We start from the raw sequence: 20,014 nt of genomic DNA, 5'->3' as shown, positions 1-20,014 counted from the left end.
TGTGCCATTTAACTGTAAAGACGATATTAAACTAACGCACACAGCTTAAAACAAATCATATAAATCAATAAGACAAATGTCAGACAGACATAAATCATTCATTCAGTCCCTCTGTGCAGCTCGGCAGCCAACGTGAAAAAGGCCAGTTAATGGCAAAGCAGGACTGTTCTACGCTTGTGATTGGTTGTTTCACTGATTGTTGTCTGTTGTTTTTATGATTTAAAGGAGATTTTGGCTCGATGTGTGTAAAATACGGTGCAGATATGAGCAGAGAGTGGACCTGATTCAACAATAGTACATGTTTTTAAGTGAAATCCTGTACATCTGTTAGAGATCACCAAGCGTCGCTCAGCACAAATGTTAGTTAACTTGCTTAGTTTATAATATCATGTAAATGATTTCTATTTGTATTGTTTCCTTTTTTTGAACTGCACACGTTTCTCTCTCTGCCCTTCATCACCTTCTTCTTCCTCATCCCCCACTTTCTTCGCCTCCTCTCCTGGTGTCATCATCCTGTAATGGTCACGAGCGGCCACCAGGAGGCGCTGCAGCACAACTCTGCGTCAGCCTGACGAACGATTTACTACCAATGACCTCCACACAAGAACACTCTGACTTCATGCACTGATGCACTCAGTGTGTGTGTGTGTGTGTGTGTGTGTGTGTGTGTGTGTGTGAGTGTGTGCACAAATACCTCCAATACAAATGCATGCAGGCTACTCCACTGAATGACTCCACGTCCCACCTGATTAAAGCAGCATGAAATGTTCCTGGTTTCTTCTCTCCTGCAAAACAAATTCACCTCAAACTGAACTTCAGGAAACACGAAGGTGAAAATCTCTGAGACATTTGCTGAGGCGGCAGCTTTGAAGTGTGTGTTTGAGTCAATTAAAGTACCTGCGAGATAAGTCTCTGCCCCAAACGAGCGACCTCAGATAATTGGCTGCGGCTAACGAGGAGGCTGTGATAAGTGGCTGCAACACAGGGGCTCAGATGAGGACAGTGTTAACGAGAACACCGCTTTGTGATCGACTGCCAAACGCGAGCTCGCCGCGCGCCACACGGTTTAATTGGCAATTACAGGTAGAAAAAGGCTTTGCTTTTCAGAGTTTCCAGAAAGTGTGAGTGGGATTCTGCAGCTGGGAGCTGCCTCTGCTCATATCACCCAAACATGTGTAGCACAGTGGACCTGTGGGCTCAACATCTGTCTGCCAGGCGCTGTCTCGTCTACATGAAGGGTACCAAATCACTGTTAATCAGCGTTAAAGCACCAACAGGTCTATCAGTCAACAGTGACATCAAGTGTGATTTTTTGTCCATCATTTCTATCAGTAATATTAACCGATAATAACGTTGTGCTCACCTCTTCATCACAGATTTCTGACAACACTAAAACACACTAGCAGTCAGATTCATTCATTGTTATTATAATAAATATCCCTAACAGGCGGTTTAAAGGTATTTTTGTAATCTTACAGATGTCTGCCCACATTAGAAAGTGTTCCCACAGTTTTCCTGTGCACGCTCACACATCAAGAGAAACACCGTTAAAAAAGTGAAAATGATCCTTTTACGTCAGTATACTATAGTTTGGTTTTTCTTTACCGCTGCTCAGACTAAAGATGCATGTTTAATTAAACTCCAGTCTGTGAGCTAGACTCTGAACTCCGGATGTGTTATTGCCGTCTTTACCCATCAGGCCTCTCTGTCTTTTGGATTAATGCTTGCAATCTTCTCAGTGACGGCAGAAGGCAGGGAGGGCAAAGAGAAAGAGACAAGACAGCAGCCAGAGAGCAGCTGCTGAACACAGAGCAGCGTTTAGCAGCTGAAGAGCCAGATGTTTCCCTCAGGAGAGCAAACACTGAGCTGACAGAGGGAAGATCAGGTGACACGGACGCCACGATCGTGTTGCTGTGTGTCTGTGAACGCATCTTTATAGAGAGCTGAAGTTCGAACATCAAGCGCTCGCCCACTAGCTTCTGTAAAGCACGGGTTCGGCCTGGTTTTAGCCCGAACTGGTCGCCCCTGACGAACTTTACAAACGGGTAGAATTTCCAGATTGGATGTTGTTTGACGGCAGATTAATTGCCTGATCGATCAACGATCAACGAACTGCTCGATGATTTGAGCAGTTCCACGATCCGATGCCCCTCGTGGCCGCTGAGAAAGAGAAAGTCTTAACATCGTTGGAGCAGGATTTTCCATGCAGTCCTGACTGGAACTGTGATGTAAAACTGAACAGACAGATCACTTCCTCGTTTTCTTTTTACTTTCTGTTGATTGGAGAACTGCACCAAGTTACGCCGCCTTGCTCTCTTTTTGTCAACATTGTTGAGGACACGGTCGTCTTGTTTGAATAAACTTTATTGGAATTACGCTCAGTGTGAGCTCGGCGTGGGGGTCACTCGGCTGCTCCGTACAGTGTGAGCAGAACGGTCGCGGGTTCTGGTCGTACAGAAAGATCGATAAAACGTGCACTGCGGCTGCGCAGCTTAACTCGGTCTTTCTGAAAGCATTAAGCGTCTTCCTGGAGTTTACTTTGCACGTTCAAATCAGCTCCCCGACAGCACTTACTGTGACAAAATGAAACCTTTTTGATTTTAACGAAGTTAAACAACTAGAAAACTTTGTGACGGCAGCGCGAGTACTAACGTCATCGTAACTTGTTTCGCCCACATCCATAAAACTCGCCAACGCTCTCTTCTGAAGGGATTCCTCCAGTTTTCCAGCTGTAATCTCTGTTCGTCGTCTCTGAGCTGCTGTTGTTACGTGTGAACTAACCGCAGACACTCCACACGCTCGTGGACTCACCTCTACTTGTTGACGTTTAACCTGCAATGTTCTGCGGGCTTATGGGAAATGCTGTTCGTTAGAGGCTGTTAAAACAAACAGACAATACTGAATAAACAACAATATTAGATCGTTATTTTTAATTATCTTCTTTATCAAAAAATATGAAGCTTTTCTTACTTCTGGAACAAAACCCGGAAGTTCGGCTTCACCTCGGCTCTCTCTGCGGTGATAAACGTCAGAGCTGTGTGTCTGTCAGCTTGTTGTGGAGTTTTTCTGCCCTCTAGTGGCCACAAATAACTAAATACACCTTTAATTATCGTATCAACCGCAGCGCGTTTTAAAAATAACCTCAAACATTTTTCACCCCTGAAAACATCAAACTCCACATCGAGCGGCCTCAGCAGTGGCTGCCCTTTCATTATGTTTGCAGAATATTTATATATATATATATATATATAAATATATTAGTATAATAGGGCAATTACCAACATGCCCTGGGCCTCTGAGCTGTTTTTAGTGGAGCGCTTGCCATGTATGGCACAGGAGTGAGGGATGGGGGAGAAAGAGAGAGGAAGGGAGGAAGAAAAGAAAAGTGAGATAAATGGGGTGAGAGCTTTTAATTTGGCGAGGCTCTGTGAGGCTGCATGTGGGGACTGAACCTTAGCAGAGATTCGCTGCCGTGGTAACGGGGTAAAAAGGGAGGAGGGGGGGGTAAAGAGAGAGAGAGAGAGGAGTGAGAGAGGTACAGTAGCATGTAAATAGAGGGGTGAGGAGAGGAAAGAGGGGGGAGTCTCTCCAGTTTGAGAGGAGGGACGCCGGAGGAGCCGCCTCCGTTCTCCCTGAAGACACACAAGCGCACACGCACACACACACACACACATGCATACACACACACACACACACACACACACACACACACACACACGCGCGCACACGCACACACACAGTCGGTAGGAAAGGAAAGAGAAAGGAAAAAGCTGGGAGTGCAGCAGACTGAAGCAAGGAAGGAAGAGGTATGGGGCTGAACTAACACACCCTCTTACACACAAACACACACACACACTCACACACACTCACACACACACACACAGTTTCAGCCAGGCGGTGTGAAGCGTTAGACGGAGAGAGAGCAAGGCAGCAGCAGCAGCAGCAGCAGCAGCAGCGTGAGGAGAAACCAGAGCCGCTGAAACACCCGACGTCTGCTGGAGCCGCCGGGGCTGCCTGACAGTCCTGGATCAGGGTTTACAGGACAGCCGGATCGTCTCCTGGTGGAAAAGTCTTCCAGTTTATCTCCCAGAGCATCTTTATGGACTGAGACCTGCTCCTCCAGCCAGATGTCAGGGTTCTGGATCAAAGCAGGCATCTGAAGGGCCTGCAGACAACAGGATTACTCACAGTTTTAGGATTTATTCGTCACAAAGGGAGAAGTTTAGTTATCTGGACTCTGCAGACCATCTTCAGTCCATTTAAGTAGAGTTAAATGTTAATGGAGTTATTGCTGGAGACGACCAGACTGTAGGATTACAAACAGTTTTATCTTTTTTCTTGAAGGATTTCAGGAGTTGTTGTAAAGTTAAAATTAAAGTTAATCCTGGTTTTGGAGTTTTGATCGACACTTTGAAGGCAAACCAGACAACTAAAGGACCCACAAGCGGCAGCTTTACAAACCGTTTTTTGATTTCTTTAAATTAGTCGGAGTTGATCCTGGTTGTGGAGCACCTGATCATCGATTTAAGATTCATTCAAGACTTTCACGATTTCTCTTTTTTACAGAAAGAGAAGTTCAGTTATCCGGACTCCTGCTGCCAATTCTTGGGTTTATTTCAGAAGCTGTTGTAGATTTAAATCCTGGTTTTGGAGTTTTAATCATCACCTCAAGGAAAAGGAAGTGGTTTTCAAGGAAAATCAGACTAAAAATCACCTGAAGGACGCACACAGAGCAGGATTACAAACAGTTTCACAATTTCTTCTTCACAAAGGAAACGAAGTTACGTCGTCTGCACTTTGCAGACAACCTGCTAAACAATCATTATTCTTATTATTCATTCATTCATGAGCTGCTGAAGAGCTAAAGGTTTGACTTAATCCTGGTTTTGGAGTTTTTGATCATCTCTTCAAAGGAAAACTAGACTACTGAGGAACCATCCAATATTATTTTGCATTTTGGATTTTAGGATCTGAGAGACACATTGCAACTCGTGGACTTTCTTCAGCCTGAATGTGTTGAACGGTGAGCAGTAAAATTTCCCTTTTTGCATTTATTATGACCTCAAAGGTTAAATCAAGTATCTCGCAAATGAAACGAGACCCTTGAAGAACCTTAAGGTGACCGGATTATAAAATCCCGTTAGAGTTTTACTTAAATCTTTTCACATTGAGTGAAAATAGTTAAATAAAGTTAAATTTGACAGTTGGGGTTTTGATGTTTCTTGCTGCTTCAGAAGCAGGACTTCACCAGACCAGTGACAGACCTGTAGGTGTCTGGATAGTAAAACGTCTTCTGCTTTTTACTTGAAGTGAGAATATTAGATTAACCCTTCGGATCTTGGTCTCTCCAGCATCCCATGAGCCTTCAGAACAGCTGATGCTGAACCATCTTCTAAGACTGCGAGGAGTTAACTGTAACTGCGGTGCTCTCCAGACTCTCGCGGGCCCCATTTACGTTTCAGAGAAGCACGACGGCTCAAACAGCCGCCGCCGCGACTCAAGGACTTCGACAGGCTGCTGTAAATGTGCAAGAAAAAGTGTGACGTTGAAGAGGTAACTGCAGGATTTGGCTCCCGTTGCGTTCCTGCTTAGAGAAGCTGCGCAGACCGGCTTCAGGACTACTGAGGGAAACAAAGGGCCTGGTGGTCTCCTCAGTAGGAGAGCTGGAGGGTTATTAGGAGTTTTGGGAGTTTGGCACCTGTTGCATCTGAGCGACCGACGGCAGAGCTGTTGGATTTGACTCTAATCCTGGTGATTTTCTGAGGAAGAGGAGTCATTTGAGAGTTTACAATCATTTGCAGTTTTTATAAAAAGCACCTGACGGCTAATGCACACAGATAAAAAAACAAAACATTTGAATTGTTAAAAGTCCGAGTTAATCCTTGTTTGGGAGTTTTTATCTGACAACACCTGACTAACAAAAAGGTTTCGATTTTAGGGTCTGAGAGACGCATTGCACTCGGCTGTCTTCAGCTTAAATGTGTTGAATTGCAGAATCGGTCCAACAGATTGTACATTTGGACCCGTGTGGACTACCAACCCTGTCTCCATATACAGCTCATTTGCAACAGTAAATACGTTTAAAGAAAATGTAATGCTGACTCGATTATGTTATCTATTTAATGAGGAAATTAACGTATCTGGCTCAGGTCTCATAAATCAGTAAAATGTTCACTGACAACATATTTCATTTGTTTTCTGCTATCTCGCAAAACAATGTCCGCTTAGAGCGACTACAGTGATGTTAAACTGTCTCTTCTGGTTACAGTGGTCTGGTTTAATTCAGAAAGTCTGCAGTGACTTGCAGCGCGACATCTTTAACCGAAGTGTTTTTGTTGTCTAACCCAAACAACAGACGGGACTCGGGACGCTGCCCCCGGGCGCTGGGCTCCCTGAAATGAGCCCAGTCCAGCCAGCGCTTACGCCTGTGTCCGCAGCGTAACTGGGGAAACTATTTAATGATGTATAAAAGGACTTTCTAGGAGACAGGGTTGCGACTGCACACGCTGCATTGATCAGACCTATGAGATCATATAAATAGTAGCTAATATGTGGTTTTATCTCCTGGGAGCAGCTCGAGAACAGCTGCAGCAGCTGTCGCCTCCCGCCACCCGCATTCCCATCAACAAGAAACAAACTGGTATTTTAGGAAGCAGGCGATGACCGACCTGCTTCTCTTTCCGTCAGCATTTGAAGAGTTCGAGTCCGTCAGCTGGATCTCGGACGAGTCTCTGTGCGACAGGCGTCAGCTGCGAGCTCTACTGACTTCTGGCAGGTCTCTCTGTGTTTTCCACTGCGGTAGTGGAGTTATGTTCTCAGTTCATGGTTTGGATGCTTCGGTGAGAGGAGCCACGACCACATCAGGAAATTGTAATAACGCCTAAACAATTGGACAGCAGAGTTTTTGGATGTGTCAGCGAAAGTCTTTATAGCAGGATAGAAAGCAGATACCGAAAGAAACATCTCTGACCTGACTTCCAGAGCTGCTCGTTCAAGAATGAATGTGTTTTTTCTTTAGAACAGTACGCAGATAAAACCAGACGAGTGGCGTCTGCAAGCTTAAGTCCCGCTTTGAGAAGACCTCGACTGACCCTGCGAATGGGAGAGATAATTAGCTTTTTCAACTAGAACATCAGAGGAGAAATCAGACAGCTTTCAGAACTGCTCTCCTCTTCTGAACCGTTCATGAACTTTGGGGAAAGAAAGCTGTGTTAGTTTGACTGCCTTTAACGCTCCACAAAGTCTTTCTGCAGACGAGCTGTCCGAGCGAAAACAGTGAGCTGGTCAAAGAGTTTCTCACAGTTCTGGAGGGAAAGAGAATGTACAATAAATCAATATGATTTCAAACCCTTAAAGCTCGAGTTGACGTTAAAAATTTATTTCAGAGTTTGAAAAGTTCATGAAAGGAAAACTTTGATCACCACAGTTTCTTTGAATGTTAATTGCTGTTCGTGTTTGGTGTAAAATCATTGATTGATAAGAGTTTTTGATTGTTTTTTTTAGAGCAAAAGGCTGAAAAGTCGGTCTGAGTGAAGATCTAAAGCACTGACATCAGTTCACTCTGTTTCTCTCGTCACAGATCTCTCTGTCAAACATCAAGGATGTCTTTTTCCAGGTTCAGGACTTTTGCTCAGAGATCAGAGCAGTAAAAAAAACTTCTTCTGACACCAACAAACTATTTTTCTCTTTTCTGACATCAAGGGACATTTTTCTTTGTTGGAGCTCATTAAGAAACTCCTCTCCAATAATATTTTCCAGCATCACAGAGCTCTCTTCCTGAAGGATGTTTTAGTTTTTGGATTTTTCCAATCTGAAGACCGTCTTCTGTTGGATGGTTTGAAGTTTATTCTCCGTAAATGATGTCAGGGACATTTTCGTCTGAGCTCGACGGCGTGACGACCGCAGGAACTACAGACGCCACGAGGAGGTGACGTGAGGACGTCGCAGAGGAACCGACAGTCTGCTGCGAGTGTGTAAATGTGTGTTAATGTGCATGAGAGTGTGTGTGTGTGTGTGTGGGACTCCTAGAGAAAAAAGTGTGTTAATTTGCATGCACGGTCGTGTGTGTGCAGCTGGTTGTGCATTTGAGCGAGTGTGTGTGTGTGTGTGTGTCCAGATGCCAAACTGCACTGCAGACGGGTCCAGACGCCCACATCACACAGTGCGACGGCGACTCGGCTGCTTCTGAGTTATTTCCTGTTGCTCAGCGCTCGTTGAGTCGCTGTGAGGAAAATAAATCAACCAGTCGGATAACAAAAGACAAAATCTCAACATGAACAAACTCAATTTCCAAGTATTTCTCGCGGAGACGCTGCCGAGCCAAGCCGGATTTCGGACCAGTCGACTCTGTCTGGAACGCGTTGCCCTGATTGGATGATTACAGACTGCTCTCTTCTTCTGCTTTTCAGCACTTTTATCCTGAACTATTTGGGCTTTTCTGTTTTTCGGGGACACAGCGGGCAGTTTTCACTGAGACCAGACAAGTCTAGGAGCAACTGAGAAAAAGGCCTCGATGATGATGGAGATTTTTCATGATTGAACACGTATTTTTGGATCTTGCATTACAGCAGTGATTCCTAATTTCCACCTTAACTGATTGCAGAGCATCATGGGAGATATGAAGGCACAGCTGCCCAATGTCTGGTTCCTAACTGGTGTCGCAAGATATGCTGACGATATAATTCTTGTTTTTTTTTTAACACAAAATGACTCTTCTATATTTTAATCAAACATCAGACTTGATAGATTAACAAATATTCATGTAAAAAGCAAGTTTTAAACTAATTAATGAGCTCAAGTATTTATTCTCCTGTCTGTCCTACTTGCACGTTCTTTTAGGGGATTAATTAACTTTGTCAAACTACAAATAACTTCTTATTGAGGCTATAAACATTTTATTGCTACACCACGCTTCAGAATCTGGAGCGTCTGTTTTTAGTGAGACCACTTTCTCGTGAACCACTGCAACTATTCAGAAGACCTTGGACACTGCTTGGCAGAGGAGGCTTTGGTGCAGACAGCGACCACCGCCATGCTCCCTGGAGGACTGGTGTCGGGTGGAGGGGGTCGCGGCGGCGGGCTGTGCCTGCTCCGGTGGCTGGGCCTCAGGCTGTGGTCCCGGCGGGGGACCCTGGTGTTCGCTCTGCTCTGGTTCGGCTCCTGGTTGTTTCTCAACGGGCTGGTTCTGGTCCACAGGAGAATCCTGTCTGACTACTGCACCGACGACAAGAGCAAGAGGATCCTGCAGAGACTGGTGAGTCAGACAGTCATCACAGCTGTGATTGATCATTACATGCACTGCCTGTGAGTGTGCTGATAAATGACGATAAATGAACAGTAACACGCAAAAATTCAGCTGTGTGCTCTTTAACAGAGGCGGGGAAGTTAACCAGACGTTAACTTGCCAAACCAACCGGTTAGTCTTCATCCTTCAAGTCTTTTCTCTTGTAAAACCGAAAAAATAGTTTGCAAACACTTTCTATAACAGCATAAATCTCACCTTTGTGCCACAACCCCTTTCAGGTAAACCCCGTCACACCGAAAGCTCCTGAGGCCGTATCCTTCCACCTACACATAGTACAGTGTAGGTCTGAGTTGAATGGTGCTGGGGGGCCGGGACCAGATCCGTGGTCCTCCTGCCATCTGGATATAGTGGCAGCAGTCCCCCACTATGCAGGTACAGCTCTACCTGTTACACTGCAGCTTCTTTGCCTCATTGTGGTGCACCAAGCTGTAATGCGCTCATTACTGCCCCCCTGAGTCCGGAGAACACCCACTGGTACTTGACGGGTGGTGAGAACTAGTTATATTCGGTATTTCCCACCCCAACTGCCATAAGTGTATCAGAAGACTTCAAGGATGAAGACAAACTGGTTGGTTTGGCAAATGTACGTCTGGTTCCCCACCTCTGTTAAAGAGCAGCGAGCCATCCAGGATATCCTGCCCCCCTTTCAGTGAGGCAAACAGTCCCAACGGGCGACTTTCTGGCTCTCTTCAAGCACATGTTAGTCATTATCGGCGGAGTTTTCCCAGTTGTCATCACGTGACTGTAGTAAACAAAACTAGTAAGAAAAAGCATGTAAGTGGACCTTGAAGGGCTTTTTTGTCAAATTTTCATTTTGACTAATTAACTAACTGACTGATTGAGATGATTCATACAAATCCGATCTGACAAAGCCGGCTGATGGCAGCCTCTGTGTTTGGTTTAGGGATGAATTATAATTTAGTAAAACGTAGAGCTGAATTTTGTTTCCACTGATGGCTGTGAAGCTTTCTGAGTCTTTGAATCCACAACTGCATAACTGAATGGATGAATGAGGTGTGTGTGTGTGTGTGTGTGTGTGTGTTAAGAACCCGTCCGTCTACCATAAAAGTTTGACTTTACCTTCATTCAGACACCATCTTGTTGTTGGTGCTGGATTACTGAATTGTTGTTGATTGAAAGTGGATTATTGGAGGAACTATTCTCTGATCTTTCCTTTTTGAAGTTCCGTTTGAAACTATCACTTCCCCTCGACCACCCGCCATCGGTCTCTGTCGACCTGATCCATTCGTTGTGCAGAGAAGAGGACTCACGCCTGTTAACTATTATATGTCAAAACAAAACTTTTCAGTGTGTAATTACTATCTGCAAGGCAACGTTTTGCCGGGAAACGATAATCATATCTTTGACAAGAGAATGGAAAGAAAAGGAAAATGATATCGATAAGCAGCTCAAAATAACTCATGTATTCGTCTCTAAACTTTCTAACTGCTTGTTGTTAGATATTGAAGAACCATACGGGTTGTTTTTGTGTTCCAGTTAAATACAGTTTACAGATCATTTACATCACTTTTTCAGTTTTAGGTTCATTTCCTGTTCCGTGCTGTAGATAGTGTTGAAAGCTCTACCTGTTGGTGCATTTAGGGACTTTTCAACATCAAAGATTGTCAGTGCAACTTTTTTTCAGAAGATGACCATCGGTTATCTGATATCAAAGTGTCCTTGAATGCATCACTAACTAAAGCAGACTTTTCTCTGTAAATCTGCAGCAAGTTTCAAGTCTCTGCAAGCTGATTTTTACAGACATTTAATAACAGCAGCGGCTGCCTGAAGGAAGGAAATCAATCTAAAAACTGATGATGATGATTTGGAAAATTGTCTGCAGGAATGTGAAATGACTGCAGTTTCCACTCAGCCTCACCGCTGTCCTGTAACGGCACTCGTCACTTTTCTTCAGCATATTTCTGTTCTGGAGAATCTGTTCGTCAGTCAGGCGGCTACAGTAAACAGGCAGGCGCGTGCAGATAAACGGCCAGAGGTCAATAGCTTTTAATGGCCTGCCGTCTTATCCACTGCAGCATCTACTGGTGCACTGTGGGGAAACACTGATAACAAGACACTCTTTTCTTCCCCTCAGTCCTAAAAGCAGCTGCAGCAGTCTGTACTTCTTTGCATTTATCTCTGTCTCTATTTCAAGTTCATCTCTCTCTTCATTCCCCCCTTTCTCCATTTTTTCCTCTTTTCATCCATCATTGTGTTTCTGTCGTCTTCTTTCTTATTCCCTTCATTCTTTTTGATCTGTCCTTCCCTCAAATTCCCCTCCTTTATTTTCTCTACCTTTTCTTTCCATTTCTCTCGCCCTACTTTGTCTCATCGTTCCCCTTCAGTTATCTCGCTCGATTCTCTCTTATTGTGTCTGCCTTTTCCTAATTTTCGTTCTTCGCCTCTTTCTTTCTTCTTCTTCTCTACCGTGATTTTCTCCGTTTGATTTTTAGTTCACATCTGATCTCATAATATTGCGGTGTTCAGTGAAGGATCACTAAGCGAATGATAAAACAGCTTCAGTTGTTTCGTTAAATGCTTAAACACATATGTTTACATTGTCCTCTTGCAGCCGTGTGAATTATGACTGTTGTCCATCAGGACAGTTTGGAGGGCAACGTTGTCCTATCGATCAGAAAACGCTCATATGGGTCGTTTTGGACGGCGAAGACGGCCGGTTTGGTTTCGTTTAGACGTCTTGCAGCATTTTGTTTTTCGGCCAGCTGATGTGGAATGGATTAATATATGAATGTCGAGTATGCACAGAGTTAATATTTGGGGTCCGGGCTCTGGCCTTGTCACTCGTCACAATGATGCACCACCTAAAGTAGTTTGCTTCGTTTTGAAATAAACTGTGTTAACACTACAGCCGACCTCTGTGATTATTAGAAATCACAGGTCAACAGATAATCAGTCCTGCGCAGATTCAGCATCGCTCTCCTGTAACATCGTCAGACTCACGATGGACAGTTAAATAAAAGGATCCAAATCGTTGCAGCAGAACCAGAGACATCGTCTTTTTTACTCCACACATTGTTCGTCCGGGCTCCGGCCGGGCTACAGAGGTCCGGTCGGCTCACTTCTTTCGAACGCCACACCAAAAGATTTGTTTCCTTTTCAAACTTGTAGCCTTCAGCCCCGACCGACGCTGCCAACGCCTGGAAACACACGCTGATGTGGAAAATCAGGGGAGTTCCCCTTTAAGCCTGGACACATTTTCTCATCTTTAACAATGTTGTGGGCAGCATCAGTGTCGTGATGAAATACGGCAACATGCAAACACTGTTGTTGTTGTGAGAGTAAACATTTAATCAAACTCACAGAGAGAGAAATCCATTTTCCATCACACAGGCTGTGATGTCACCCTCCCTCCTGATATTAAACCTCTTAGAGATCCAAAGTGGAAACTGATGAAATCCCCAATAAACACAGAGCTCAACAAACAACAAACAGTGCATGTTTGCTGGACTAGCGCTGCGCTTTGGCTCCATCCATCGCATTGTTTGAATGTTCTCCTCTTTTCAGCTCTCGGAGGTTCAGAGAACGTCTCCAGGATCGCGGTGACTGAGAACAACCAGAGGTTTTGTGTTTCCATAAGCTAACTTGGCTCCTCAGACAGCAGTAATGCAGGACAGATGCAGTTCTGCTGCATGAAGGGCTTCTACCAAACTCACTGTACAGTTCAGCTTTTCTGCAGATCTGTTTAAAAATGTAGATCTTTACAAACAACACCTCACACTGTGTCCACTGACAGGTAATCCTGCTGTCGTTCTGAGTTACCGGATTACCGCACAGATTTCTGGGCGGTCGTGGTTCGGGCTTGTCTTAAGTGCTTCAGGTGTTGCAGTAACCTGAACATCAATCCTCCGCTTCTTCTCTTCCTTCCTGTGAGCTCATCCCTCCATTCTCAAACCTTTCAACCTGCCTTCGGAGCAGCGAGTGTGTTGAAACAGCGGAGTACTTTGGTACATCCATGCCGAGGGGCTGAGTGAAAGCTTGAGCTTCGCGCCTGCGTTTACGTCATGTGAAAAAGGGAGACGGACGAGACAGACATTTGAGGTGAGGCAAAGAAACTCCAGGAGGCTTTTTAAAACATTTCTGCCCAAATGAAAAACGAAATATTAGAAGGAAATAATAGAGTGAAGTAGAGGAAGAGGTTCGAGGCCATGGAATGAAATAAATGAGCAGGTAAACTCTAGGAGCGAGCCAGCTACGCCTCGGGTTTTATGAGAACTCGTTAAGGATCATTTGCTTCGTTTGGACTGAAATTCTGCGTGCATATACTGCAATAACTCATCTACTGCACTGTTCACTAGTTCCATAAACTGCACTACTTTATATTCACTGCACTGCTGTTCTGCCCAGTCCAACTCATTACTGTACAGATCCGTCAGTATACTTCTGTTTATAGTAAGGCCATCTGTATATAATGTCCATAGTACCACTTGTAAACATTTTCATAATACTGCTCTATCCTGCACACACACTTTATATCCTGCACTTGCTTATTGCACTTCTGGTTCGACTTAAACTGCGTTTTGTTGCTTTGTACTCGTACATGTGACAATAAAGTTGAATCTAATCGAATCATATCATTGACCAATATCTCTGATTGGAACAATATGAATGAGATGAGCTAAACGTAACTGACGTAACATTTCCTGACTGCTAACAAGACGTTCAAAGCCAGTGTTTTAATGTCAGAACTCACGCACATTCACACAAACCCCAGCAGAAGAAGTCTAATAATGCATTCAGCGGTCTAGTCCGCGGTTAGCCTGGGTCCAGACCTCTGCGTCTAGTCATCCTCCTATATAGCTAGCTCGCGTCGTAGCTTTGTTCATGAAAAATGGCGACAAATAAATTCATGTCAGCTCGTCAGGATACATCACTGTCTTCTTTTCAACCACTAGTCCAAATTAAACGAAACACACCCTTCGTACATGCCTGCAGGAACGACGCATAAGCATTTTGAGATCTGACGCCTCTGTGGACAAGACAACAACCATCCGCCTCCTCGCTCTGTGAACCGGTTCCTGTTTACTACAACTTACAGCAGTCAGGTCAGTGTAGAACAGGACTAAACCACATCAGAGAGACTCAGTGTGGACGTTTATATGTCCACTGTGTGCAGGACAGTGATGTCATGGGACAAAGATAAAAATTCACTCTTGGGAAACTCTGGCCCGTGCTCATTCATCTCCGAGACATTAAGTCTGCGCTGAAAGCTGCTCCACATGAGAGTTCAGTATGAAAACAGACCATCTTATTTTGGGCTGCAGCAGAGAAACTCGTCCCCTTTCTGACGGAGGAGTATTTGTCTTATTGCCTGAATCAAACTCTGCAGTTTGGACTTCCTGCTGACAAGAAATGTCGAGTGACTTCACGTCTCTTCGGGGGTTTCTGTCCATATTCTAAAATAAACGAGTTTCTACTTCTGTAATGGACAACTTGGCGTTTTTGAGACACAATTATTATCAGTTTCATCACCAACACACTTTTCTTTCTTTCCTCCATATTCCTCTTCCGTCCTGCCGCAGAATAAACAACTAAAAGGTTTTTTCTTTATGAAACACATCAAAGAGGAGCAGTCCCCCCCCGTCAATATTACAACATCAAACAGAGTTTTAATGTAAAATTCCCTATCATGTCTATCTGTATCCTGCATATGTCTTATTCATGTCAGGTTTCTGAGAGAAAGATATTGATAAAAAAGACATCTTTCATTGTTTTGGGGCTAATCTCATTGGTTGGGCTCAAACGCTCAAAGAACCACCGTGTTTCAGGTTAGTTTGACTGTAAGTAAGGAACTCTGTTGACAATATGAAATAAATGATTTATTGTCATTCATTCATGAATAATAATAATAATAATAGAAAAAACCACGTCTATATCCCACTAGGAACACGCTACACAACACGTATTCACTTACGTTATTTCTCCTTGATTAAGTAAAGGAGGAGCATGCGACCACATCTGCCTGCTCGCTTTCTAAGAGGTTTGTTTCATGGATGTATTAGATGATATGAAAAATGTTTTTCACTTCTTGTGCTGAAATGGTTTCAGTCCTTGTGGCTTCCCGCTCACACGAATGACACGGAAACACTTGACTGATTTTTGAACGGATATGGTGGTGTCCTCATGGTGTCTTTGTGAAATAGGTGGTGCTGAAATCGTTGTGACGCGGTAGTTGGCGATTGCTTGATTGCTACTAATTAGCTACCTTAGTTAGCTAATTAGCTGCCAACCAGACATTAAGGGAGATTTAAGGCTTCATTTCAGGGAACATGTTTATAGCATTCAGCCCTGTCTCATAACTGATTACAGACGGTGTAAGTAGGGTTATATATTACTGGATAGTGTGACACAGCTAATATGATAGCTTTCTCTGTTGTGGAGTCTTTGGCAGCATGCACAGCATGTACGTTTTCTAATTCATTGACTTATTCATAGACAGATCAGAGCATTTCCTGTGTTGTCACTGTGAAGCCAGCCAGATTTACGGGGGACTCTGCAGTTTCTGTTGAGGCAGAAATCTGTACTGTATGTTTCTGGTGATCCTCTGACTATTTATGGTCTACTGGCTGATCTGTTGCATGGTCTAGCCCTGTCCCTACATGTCTCTGGCATTCCTCTGCCTATTTATGGCCTGACGCTACATTTTTTATGGCCTACCTCTGTGTTTTAACGCAGTCGGGTTTGTTCCTTAACAGAGACACAAGAGAGAGCAGGAGATTATGTATAGCCTCTGAAACCGCTGCTCATGAATCCAACTCATTTATCTTGCTAAATGTGTTGTTGTAGATTTAAGCCCGCACTCTGCATGCATGGGAACTGTGCTGTGCGTCTGTGTGTGGCACAGTAAGTGACTCTGCTGTTGTTTCTCCAAGAACAACTTGTCCATTAAAGCTGAATTGCCAAAAAAGAATCTCTTTCCTGTGCAGAAATGAAAAAGTCATGTTAAAGGGGGCACGAACTAACCTCTGGATTTTAACATTTAATCAACTTTTCTCCCAAAGACACAAGTGTCTCCATGGGTTGTGTCCCTCAAAAAAATCCAGTTTATATTTAGAGTATTAATTAACATAATTGGTATAAATGGTCGACAAAAAAAAAAAACCCAATGCAAAACTCTGATTTTGAAAATGCCATTTGCAGTTCAGACTGAAGTTTCACTCGTTACTCTCTGTTGAACACATCTGTCTGAAACAACGCGTCATAAAATCAATGTGAACCTTGTAAATACTAAATCACGCAGGCCTCATGTCAGCCGTCGTTCAAGGAAATATAACCCCGATTAACGGTTAGTGTTATATTGTCAGTTTTGTCAATGCACAATATTTATAACTCTCCGAGTCTGCAACCATACAACTGCTTGAGATGTCTGATTTTGACTGCCATGTCCCTGACTCACCTGTTAGCTTTAGTATTTACATCTGTTGGGACGGGACACATTTCGCCTTTGTCCCCGGCTGAGCTCCGTGTGGTTGTGCCGGCATGCTGCTTGTTATGTGGCGGCGAGGGCGGAGGAACTAAATGGAGTCGGCAGGTGCGGCGTTAAATCTTTATCAGCGGATAATCAGACATCAGCAGGTGGCGGAGATGTTGTGTAAACTTTAATTCGATCTTATCTAATGTCTAATCAACCACAACAACCACAAGGGCCTTTAAACTGAGACACGGTACTGCTTTAAAAACGTTTTTTTAAAGTAATGTTAGCAGGAAGTGAAAACTCTGTGACACTAAAAATCTAATTTATTGCTTCTTTTAAAGCGAACTAAACAGCGACAGGAGACAGTCCACAGACACTTCGTTACCTTCATAACACATGTTGGAGGTTTGTGGAGGTCCCGACACTCAAAACAAACACGCTGACATTTTACCGTGAGGCGAGGTGACCTGTGATGTCCTGTCTGTCCCCCCTGGCAGGAAGACTTCACTCCCGTCTCTGAGGAATGACACAAACACGGCGTTTAGAGGCCGGAGGTTGACAGAGCGTAACACTGCCGACGGGTAAAAAACCCTCCCTGATGCCACTTCTGGTGTTGAAGTCAAAGTAAACACAGCGTTTCCTGTTCTCACAGGTTTCATGACCCTCAGAGCCTGCAGAGCTGCTGGAAACCGGCTTGCGTTTCTCAGCAGGGCTTTTTCTTTTTCACAAATCCAGTTCATTAGAAATATCACGGCCACTGTAAAAAGTCATGAAATCTAAATTTTACACAATTAGAAGGAACTAAAAATGCTCCTCACGATCGATTTGGTAGAAAATGACGACATGATACAAATGTTGGAAGCAAATACTGAAAATCCTCCTGCGTTTCGATCAGCTTGGGGAAATTCTCAGCAACAGTAATATTTAATGGTGTGTTTTTCATGTAAAACCTTTAACTGTGCAGAGGTACGAACTGAGAGGATCAGATGTACCGTTAAGGCCCTTTTACATAGACCATGTAGCTACAAACTGCATGAAACGGAGAAAAATATCTTGTCATTGAAGACAATTCCCCAGACCACCAGTGTCAGAAGACTCTGGTGGTCTGCTGAGATCAAGTGAGAGGGACCCACTCACATAGGGACAGTTCAATGATTTAATGACGGGTTGAAGACACAAAAGAGCTTACAGGCAGACAGGTGGACAGACAGGTGGGCAGACAGGTGGGTACAGGTGGGTACAGGTGGACAGACAGGTGAGCAGACAGGTGGACAGACAGGTGGGCAGACAGGTGGGTACAGGTGGGCAGACAGGTGGGTACAGGTGGGTACAGGTGGGCAGACAGGTGGGCAGACAGGTGGGTACAGGTGGGTAGACAGGTGGGCAGACAGGTGGGCAGACAGGTGGGTACAGGTGGGTACAGGTGGGCACAGGTGGGTACAGGTGGGTACAGGTGGGCAGACAGGTGGGTACAGGTGGGCAGACAGGTGGGCAGACAGGTGGGTACAGGTGGGTACAGGTGGGCAGACAGGTGGGTACAGGTGAGCAGACAGGTGGGTACAGGTGGGCAGACAGGTGGGCAGACAGGTGGGTACAGGTGGGCAGACAGGTGGGTACAGGTGGGTAGACAGGTGGGTGCAGGTGGGCAGACAGGTGGGTACAGGTGGGCAGACAGGTGGGCAGACAGGTGGGTACAGGTGGGCAGACAGGTGGGTACAGGTGGGTACAGGTGGGCAGACAGGTGGGTACAGGTGGGCAGACAGGTGGGTGCAGGTGGGCAGACAGGTGGGCAGACAGGTGGGTACAGGTGGGCAGACAGGTGGGCAGACAGGTGGGTACAGGTGGGTACAGGTGGGCAGACAGGTGGGTACAGGTGGGCAGACAGGTGGGCAGACAGGTGGGTACAGGTGGGTACAGGTGGGCAGACAGGTGGGTACAGGTGGGTAGACAGGTGGGTGCAGGTGGGCAGACAGGTGGGCAGACAGGTGGGTACAGGTGGGCAGACAGGTGGGTACAGGTGGGTACAGGTGGGCAGACAGGTGGGTACAGGTGGGTACAGGTGGGCAGACAGGTGGGTACAGGTGGGCAGACAGGTGGGTACAGGTGGGCAGACAGGTGGGTACAGGTGGGTACAGGTGGGCAGACAGGTGGGCAGACAGGTGGGCAGACAGGTGGCTATGTGCTGGTGTATGTGCTGCAGGGCTGATGAGGAAATGAGGTGCAGGTGGGCAGATGGGAGCGGCAGGAGCTGGAATAAAAGGACAGAGTGAAGTGGACAGGTAAAGAATAACAGTGAAGGGGAGAGTGGACATGTGTCTGAAGAGAGGGACAGAGAGGCAGAGTGGACATCGTCATAACATCCACAGAGAGGCAGTGACAAACCAACCGCTGGTCTAGTTTTTAACCAGGTAAACAGTTAAACTACCTGCTGCTCACGTACACGCTCACCGGTGCACCTTTGTATCTCTTCATAAGAACACGTGTTCTCATGTTACCAGATCTTACGAGGTTTACCTGGCAGGACATCTGCAGGTAACTAAAGGCTAAAATAACTGAAGCTCATGTTTTTAGTGGCAGCCCCACCTGAAAAAGAGCAGCAGAATATATAAAGTGATTAAATGTTCAGCTGCAGCCTCCTGAACTTCAAATACCGAAGCTCCCGATTCACGTCGATGAAGCTGATCACATTCAGTACAGCTCATCTAATCTTCCACAGGCGACTTTTCTACCTGCATGTTTTCCATCGGTCTAATGAAAAAAGAGCGGGAAGAGATAAAAGTCTTGATAAGAGATTCGTATGTGTGTTGTTCCATTCAGTGAAATGTGTTTTTAAACGGCATGTGAATTAATAACCCTAAAAAATCGCGCTCTCAGGTATGTGAAGGAGAAAATGTGTATTTCCTCTCCTACAAATGCAGATTTTTTTCCTGTAGATTCATAGTTTTTGCCTTGTGGCTGCCTTGAACAGAAAACTTTGCTCTGCATCAGCAGATCAAAAGGAGCAGGAACTTAGACTGGAAGCATGAGAAGAAAGAGCAGCTCTGAAAACAGCACTACAAACTGCACACAAAGACGTAACGTACAACTCCTTTCACCATCTCAGTCGCCAGAAGAAAATGTTGACATTTGACGTTTCTGCAAAACCACGAATACGTTGAATCTCTACATTTCAAACGCTGTGGTTAAAGTCTGGTTGGCTTTAGGCACAAAAAACACTTGGTTAGGCTCAGGAAAAGATCGTGATTTGGGTTGAAATTCCTGGTTTTGTCGCCACAAAA

The 20,014-nt window shown here is 44.9% G+C and overlaps 2 protein-coding genes across 8 annotated transcripts in view; both read left to right on the top strand.

Moving 5' to 3' along the window:
* Positions 1 to 20,014, top strand: part of LOC122866462 (protein NLRC3-like) — an 876,731-nt gene that overhangs the window by 326,405 nt on the left and 530,312 nt on the right. The gene's annotated exons all lie outside the window — the stretch shown is intronic.
* Positions 3,529 to 20,014, top strand: part of dipk1c (divergent protein kinase domain 1C) — a 52,714-nt gene continuing 36,228 nt past the window's right edge. Inside the window, exons 1-3 of one of the 3 annotated variants that reach the window (XM_044176208.1) lie at positions 3,532 to 5,023; positions 5,352 to 5,553; positions 7,580 to 9,253. In XM_044176208.1, the coding sequence (XP_044032143.1) occupies positions 9,032 to 9,253 (222 nt within the window). In that variant the 5' untranslated portion in view covers positions 3,532 to 5,023; positions 5,352 to 5,553; positions 7,580 to 9,031. Of the gene's footprint in view, positions 5,024 to 5,351; positions 5,554 to 7,579; positions 9,254 to 20,014 lie in introns of all 3 variants that reach the window. The other 2 variants (XM_044176209.1, XM_044176207.1) reach the window with 2 other exon arrangements.

This window comes from Siniperca chuatsi, linkage group LG19, assembly GCF_020085105.1.
Source record: "Siniperca chuatsi isolate FFG_IHB_CAS linkage group LG19, ASM2008510v1, whole genome shotgun sequence".
Lineage (NCBI taxonomy): Eukaryota > Metazoa > Chordata > Actinopteri > Centrarchiformes > Sinipercidae > Siniperca > Siniperca chuatsi.
Note: the sequence above shows the minus strand (reverse complement) of the source record. Positions and strands in the feature narration are given on the sequence as shown.